This window comes from Cottoperca gobio, chromosome 13 (assembly GCF_900634415.1).
Source record: "Cottoperca gobio chromosome 13, fCotGob3.1, whole genome shotgun sequence".
NCBI classification, from domain to species: domain Eukaryota; kingdom Metazoa; phylum Chordata; class Actinopteri; order Perciformes; family Bovichtidae; genus Cottoperca; species Cottoperca gobio.
In genome coordinates, this window is record NC_041367.1 from 26,840,812 (window position 1) to 26,848,383 (window position 7,572).

Genomic DNA, 7,572 nt, shown 5'->3' on the forward strand with positions numbered 1-7,572 from the left:
GAGGGCTTGGGAGCTGGGATAAAGCCAATAACTGGTGGGAGAGAAGAGGGTCTGGAATGAGTCGATTTGTAAGAAGAAGCCATGCTTGTGGGGTTTACAGCAACCACAGGAGATGTGACTTCTTGTGTAACTGGACCAGAGCTTGTCGGTTTGTGATTGACCTCCTGTGGATTTAGGATGGTTTTATCCTCTTTCTTCTCCTCTTTTATCACCTGTGGCTCAACAACTTTTCCTTCTTTCTTCTCATTTTTTTTCTCCAACTCTATTTTCTCTGGTCGTTCATCCTTGCATATTCGTGGGCGGGGCTCCCTTGTCCTGCCTCTGATCATGAGGTTTGTCAATCCTCGCGAAATATCATCTTTGTCTTCCATTTTGATGACGTCATGTTTAAAAGAAAACCCTGACATTATGGGAGCCTTTGACACTAAAGCTGGCACTGCTTTAACTGGTTGGGCAGCAGGCTTGGCTGCTGGTGGAGCTCTGTCTGATGGTTGTGTTGGCACAGTAGTCTCGTCCTCTTCTGAGGGCAGGACCTTCCTGACAACACGACGAACCACCTTTACTACTTTCTTATGTGTCAGACCCTTGTCCTCTGTAGTATCCATCTGGTTGGCACTGGTGCCTGAAAGTTTGATATTACCATTGGTTGGACCATTGACCGCGTTTTTACAGACAATGCCATTTTGCTCTCGCTCACTGTTCATGACTGGCTCTGGGCTCAGAGGAACTTGTGGTGGTTCATGGCTCCTAAATTGCTCTGCCATTTTTGAAGGTGGCTCAGGGCTTTTGAAGCGTTCTGGCACTTTAACAGGTGTCCTGACTTTAGGCGGGGAAGGACTCCTGACGCGGGCTGCCAACTCCGTATTTGGAACTGATGGGGGACTTGTTTCCCGGAATAACCCCCTGCCAGGGTCTAGAGCTGGCACTGACTTGGCCCGGCTGGGCAGCCCTTCACTGTCTGACTACTCATAGAGAGGAAAGAGAGGAGGTGTAAGGAAGGGAATAATGAAGGAAAATCTAAGCATCATGTCTTTAATAATCAAGATATTGATGTGTTACTTTCATCTGAATGTGTCTCCACAACTCCTAATGACACAACTTTTAATACAAAAACGTAAGAAGAAGAGGACTGAACAGTCAACTGCTCATTACATTTCTCACTGACGATTTAAAGAACCATGAAATCCCACAAAAGGTATTTTTGAAGAGTGTTTTTAGGGCACTTGAGGAAGCCAGAATGTCTAGGGAGAACTGACTGACGGGCCATTTGTTAAGATTTAGTACTAAATGACCAGCTGCTTGAAGACTCTACACAGAACACTTAGATCAGAGGTACCCAAAAAAAAAAAAATATATATATATATATATATATATATATATTATCATATATAAAAACTGTTTTTAGATGATAGCCTATTATTCCTGCAGAGATTTCGAGAGCTCTGTCCGGAGGTAAAATGCAGAATACAAGCAACTTAATGATGATCAGTGGCTGCTGGACTTGGCATGTTTAACCAATCTGGCCAACATGTTGATTAAGCTTAATTTAGAGCTGCTAGGAAAAGACATGATCAGCTCAGTTAATGCTTTCAAACGAAAAATACAGCTTCTGTCCTCAAAGCTGCAGCGCCATGATTTGGGGAAATTTCAAAACCTGGCATCAGAGCTGGAGACCCAAGGGAAGGCGTGTGCGGAACATGACAGTATGCACTACACAGGGCAGATTGAAAATTGTCTGTCAGAATTTAACAAACGGTTTCAAGACTTTGCTTTACTCGAGCCAATTGCTACATTTACATGCTACCCATTTAGGGAAGATATTGAAGTTGATTCACTCGCATAAAAAATTGGCACACTGTTTCACCAGAACTCATCTGCAGTGGAGCATGAGATGCTGACAGGCTGACATTCAGCTGAAGTCTAGGGCTCATGGACAGTCTTAGAACTTACTCACTGAGGAAAAGTACACATGAGGAAATGTGCTCCCTCCTTCACTGCATTATTTGGCTCTACTTATTTATGCGAGTCAGCCTTTTCCCACATATCGATCCACCACGACTGATGATCATCTGGAAGCCTGCTTGAGGCTGGCTACCTGCAGTTACTGTTACTATGCAAACCTGGCTGACTCTATTCAGTGCAAGTCATCAGACTAAGGTAGTGACCAGAAATGTATTGAATTGTGTTGTGCCATAAGGGTTCATGCAGTGTAGCAAGGTACACCAACACAGATTGTATATTTAAAGTATATTCAGTACATATATAAATATATTTAGCATTTTTTAATACAGGTAGATCTTTTTGACCTGGTCATTTTAAAAGTAGCTCACAAGCTGAAAAGGTGTGGGCACCCCTGACCTAGATAAATCACAAGACCTGCGTTGACCACAGGAAGACAGCGGCAACATGTCTACTCTGACAACCACAAACATAGGACAATATTTACTTACACTTTTGCTTGCTGGCTCTTCTTTGATCTAAATATGTTGATATAAAAAAGAAAACTAAGTCAAAATCTTGACACTACATGAAGCTGTCGTCCATCACACACCGTGCAAACCTCAAAACATGCACATTTTCTAATCTTTTGCATAGAAATTAGTTTTGCACAACATAAACATCTTTCTTTACATACAAACACTCTGTCCTACTATTTCAAGAGCTAAAAATGTATGCACTCACTGCATTGGAAGTGCACTGGTGGTACAAAGCCACAGCTATTGTAACATATACCTAAATATAAGAGTGAAAGCCATCACATTCTTAGTGTGATACAAGCAAAGGTCACACATATCTAAAGACACACATGTTAATACACAGTGTAAAACACTGGAATACCATGCAGTATAAGAGTTCTTTATAAATGTCCAAATGAGACTTCCCTTTTGCTCCCAGAAGGAAAAGCGAGATGAGAATGCCATGTTGGCTGATCTGCTGTCATGGGCTGTGATGGATGAGATGAGAGCAGGAGGAAGAGGAGGTGAAGGGAAGCTAAAAGAGGAAGAATGGTGAGAACACAGACGGATGAACAGAAATGACAATCTTCAGGCAACAGAGATCATTGAATTGTCAATGTAAGCAGTGCCACATGTTGATGGCAAAGCAGTGAATAGGGTCTAGGAGAAGTAGAGGATGAACAGGAGATTAGAGCAGGTTTAGAGAAATTAAAACACAAATAAAACACCAGTCAAAAAATCAAAAGGTTTGTAAAAAGCGATCAAAGATGTTTATCCCACTACAACCTAATAGTGCACAATACTCTTGGAAACCCTGAATGGTAAACAAAAATACAAGAATAAACGTGAGCGTATCTCGACCCTGGTACCTTTTAAAGGTTCAATGTGTAAGATATGCCAGAGTTTAAACTTAAAATATAAAAAATGTACTAACATTATCAACAGAGTGTGAAGAGGTAACAGTGTCGACGTTGTGTTAAACACGTCTCTGTGTTGTGTTGCAAAGATATCTACTGAAGTTAGCATGCTAACAGCTAGCTGCTCCGTCCAGACTGTAATACCACTTGTTCCTCTAGAGGTGATAGTGAGTCACTGTAGCTGCAGTCTGCCTCAGTACAGAGGGAGAAGAAGAACAGCTGCTGACTCAGCAGACTCAGGGTCAACATCACATCCATGATCGCTTTGATAGTTTGCTTTGATTAAATCCAAACTGGCAGAAATGAGAAAATGTCAATTGCTTCCACATGAGTGTAGATTGTGATGTGATCAGTCCTTTCCTGGTTTGAACTCTATCAGTTGAAAAATAGGAGTCCCACTGGGTCAGGAGAGATGTGGTATGTTTCAGAAAAACTTGCTGCCTGAAGTTTACACTGTAAAAGGTTAAGTCAAGGGTTACTGCTCTGTCTAACTTATGTACATTTTTTTCACAACACAGAACGCAGCTGGTCTCCAGCAATCTGACTTAGCCTTTCACTGTATGGGACAGTGTGCAGGTCTGGCTCGGAGTTAGTGACTTTTATCAGTGGTCTGGTCACTGAATTAGAACACTGACTAACAGGTTTATTTTTGGATCAGACAGTGGTACTGTAGGGCTATGGTCCAGATTACTCTCTAAGAGAAAGGCCAACAAGGCAAATAAAACCCACATTGGCGGTGCTGAAGTGATACATCACACATCACGTTTTTAAGATAAGCAACACTTGACGAACCAAGTCACAATTTGACACCAAATATCAAAGCACAATAACTTACTGTCTCCCTGCACAACATTGAATGTAAGCACATTTCATGCAATATTTTCAAAATTACATTTGTTTCAATGTCTGTCGGAGACTTATTATTTTGAACTCATAAATGAACTTGCTTGAATCTGAAGATGCTGTATATAGATTACTAATGCATTCCTCACGGAAACAACTATATTCAAACAGAACAAACAATTATTATAACCCAAACCATAAGCCCTTTCACCATTCACAAGGAATCCCATCTAATGTAATCCTAAACCCAATGAAGAGGACACTGTCACTGTTGATCCGTATTACCTGATTAATTAAAACCCTGCCTTCTATTCACTGTTTATAGAGCAGTCAGGGAAACCTTTTGTTAAGATTCTGTATGAGGGTTCATTTGGACTTCAGAACACACAATGACTAAAAGCGTTTAACAAAAACTCTTAGCTTGACGGTTCCTGTGAATGAGGCACTGGGTTTACTCTTTGTATTGGAAACAATTGTTATTCAAACACATGTGCAATGAATGCTTTTTTAGCTCTGGCCTGGTATTACCTGTGGACCTTGTGTGACCCAAGTCTATACTCACATAGCACATGTACACAGGATAAGACTGCATTTCATTGGAAGGAGACGTTATGATACGTCAGAGGATATGAGACGATATGTCATTCCATTTAACTGTAGCTGGAGAACATTCTATGGATTTAGTCAGTGAATTTGAGTTAAGCGTTATTTTTTTATTCCATGTGAATTCATACATCACATGGTTTCCCAGTCACAACAGGCCATAACTCTATGAATTATGAAAAAAAGGCAATATGGCTGACATCCTTACAATAATTACACATATGTAAAATAACAGAAACTAATCAGACTGTGCTCCTGGTATAACATGAGAGCAATATGTTCCTTATTGTAGAACAAGACGTTCATCTTGGGATCATACATCTTATCAACAGACATTTGTAGAATGAAGATAATAATACAGAATCATCAGGATACAATTTGACCTTAAGTCCAAAAAAGATAATACCGAATTATCACCCAGCCCTACTAGTACATAGAGAAAGTCTGAATGTGTTTTTTCTGAAAGAAAACAAACCCTAGAACTTTACAGAGTCAAAGCAACATACATACAATACAGACCTCATCAGAGCACCACAACTTATGACACAATGTTAAATATTAACTGAAAACACAACATCTCAGCTCACTAAATCTCAGTCTCAACTACATTTCCCAGCAGTTCATACAGCAGCACATGAGCTCACCGAGCATGTCCACCTCTTCGAAACAGCCCCACTGACGTTCCACTTACTTCTACTTTCAAATTATAACACTCTAATTAACTAACATCCGAGTAGGAAAAAGGGAACTGTCATACGGCACAAAAGCTATTATTCTACAATTCTTCTTTCAGTTGGAAAACCACTCAAGCTGCCCCCTCAGCTAACTCTCGTCTATAAATAGTGCCGCTGGCTGAGGGACCTCGAGGGCCCACACAAAAATACCCATTTCCAACAAAGATCCCACTGCTCGTTAAAAGTTATCACACATTGTTCTACCTGTTAGTGAAGTAATTCCACAACTCCTGTATCCAAATAGTTCCCACAAGTCAGCGATGAAATCAAAAGCTGGTCAAAGTCGAGGAGATCTGAGCAAAGAGTGGAAAGTGAAAGAGCAGAGCCTAGGAGAGGGGCAGCGCTCTGATAGGCCGGCTATTCCTGACAGCGGAGAGACAAGAAATGTGGGGGCAGCTGTTGCGATATGAGGGTGTTGAGCAGGGGTAAAAATAGGAGCGTCTGCTCTCTAGCCTGGACAGGTCTGCCATGAACCCCCCAGCACCTCCACAGTCCAATCAGCAGCCACATATGCTACTGCAGTTGCTGTCATCTCAGCTGCTTCTGTGTGTACACATGTGTGTTTCTGTGTGTGTATCTATGAGCAAGGAAACACGGCTCAGGGTCTGTTAGTGTCATTGAGAACATATTGGATACAATTGCTCATGTTGTAGGTCAGCAATACTAAAATATAGGTCTTGGAAGTTGACATCGTGGTGCATTCAGGAGCTAATCTGACACTTTATTAGGATATGGAGCTGACAGTACTCATGCTACTTCTGGGTACACTTGAGTAAACCACCAAAATAACTATTACTACTTTAACATTTTATATGATCAATATATATATATTTACCCGACTGTCCACAACAAAATATTCCATTTACAATAATATGAAACCCGGAAAAGCAGCAAATCCTCACAGCAAATGTTTGACCTTTTTGCTTGATAAATAGCAATTAATATGACAGTAAACTATTTGTTTCAGAATTACAGGTAACACAGGGGGGAACAATGCAAAGGAACAACATGGAGAGTGGCACTATGGTATAGTCGTGGTGGTGAAGATGGACATTTCGTAAAATAATTAAAACATGACATTTCGTTAAATATTGAAAAAGTCAAAGTTTGCTTTCACCTCTTCCCAAAGCATTCATATTAGTTGTGAATATATATGAAGCAGGATTAATTAATTAAATAATATAATTAGTTTTCTCCATCTGTCACTACTAAAGCAAACTAAATCCTTCCAAACACACTGACGTCACACACTGATATCAGCTCCATTTGTTCCCCAACAACTCTGCTTTTGGAACACAAGATGGAGCCAGAGTATCAGGGAAGAGATGCATATGCTTTGGGAATTGTGGGAATTTGGCTGCTATGATATTGTGGGGAGGTGACAGCAAAGTGAGATAGATGAAGTGCAAACAGAGTGTGTGTGTGTGTGTGTGTGTGTGTGTGTGTGTGTGTGTGTGTGTGTGTGTGTGTGTGTGTGTGTGTGTGTGTGTGTGTGTGTGTGTGTGTGTGTAGCTTAAAGAGGAGGGTGGGGTAAGAAGGGCGAGGACAGAAATGCAGTGACGTAACACTGTTCAAAAGTCACTACAAGTATTATGAATGGGAAGGAAGTGTGTCATGTGTAAAGGGTTGTGTAAAGCCAGATCAGCTGCGAGGAACACAACACGCTTTAAGTCTGAAGCTTTCCACAAACATCCGTTACTCCAAGTTATTCAATAAGACGGAGAGAGGCTGTGAGGCTTGTTGCCTCGTGTAAAAGCTGCTGTAGAGAGTAAAGCAGAGTGTGAGCATTCATCATGTCCAGACAGCTCTGTGTCAATGCTTCTCCAGGTAACATTAGTCAGTAGGACTCAGACGGAGGGCAGGGTGCAGGCATAATGATAATGGAGCATCAACCCTCTGACTCACTCTTTCTCTTAATATAGAGTATATACCTCGCCCCCTCCTATCTCACTGACCTCATCTTCCCCCTACCAACCCCCTCGGTCCCTCAGATCCACCTCAGCTGGTCTCCTCTTCACC

The 7,572-nt window shown here is 41.2% G+C and overlaps 1 protein-coding gene across 1 annotated transcript in view; it reads right to left on the minus strand.

Moving 5' to 3' along the window:
- The window catches only part of LOC115017350 (unconventional myosin-XVIIIa-like), a 90,551-nt gene extending 84,640 nt beyond the window's left edge, over nucleotides 1-5,911 (minus strand). The window contains exons 1-4 of the mRNA XM_029445696.1: nucleotides 5,758-5,911; nucleotides 2,883-2,991; nucleotides 2,451-2,477; nucleotides 1-962 (exon numbers count right to left, since the gene is read on the minus strand). The exon at nucleotides 1-962 is cut by the window's left edge and continues 262 nt beyond it. Of these exons, the coding sequence (XP_029301556.1) occupies nucleotides 1-962; nucleotides 2,451-2,477; nucleotides 2,883-2,921 (1,028 nt within the window). The 5' untranslated portion in view covers nucleotides 2,922-2,991; nucleotides 5,758-5,911. The remainder of the gene's footprint in view (nucleotides 963-2,450; nucleotides 2,478-2,882; nucleotides 2,992-5,757) is intronic.
- Nucleotides 5,912-7,572: the final 1,661 nt, after the last annotated feature.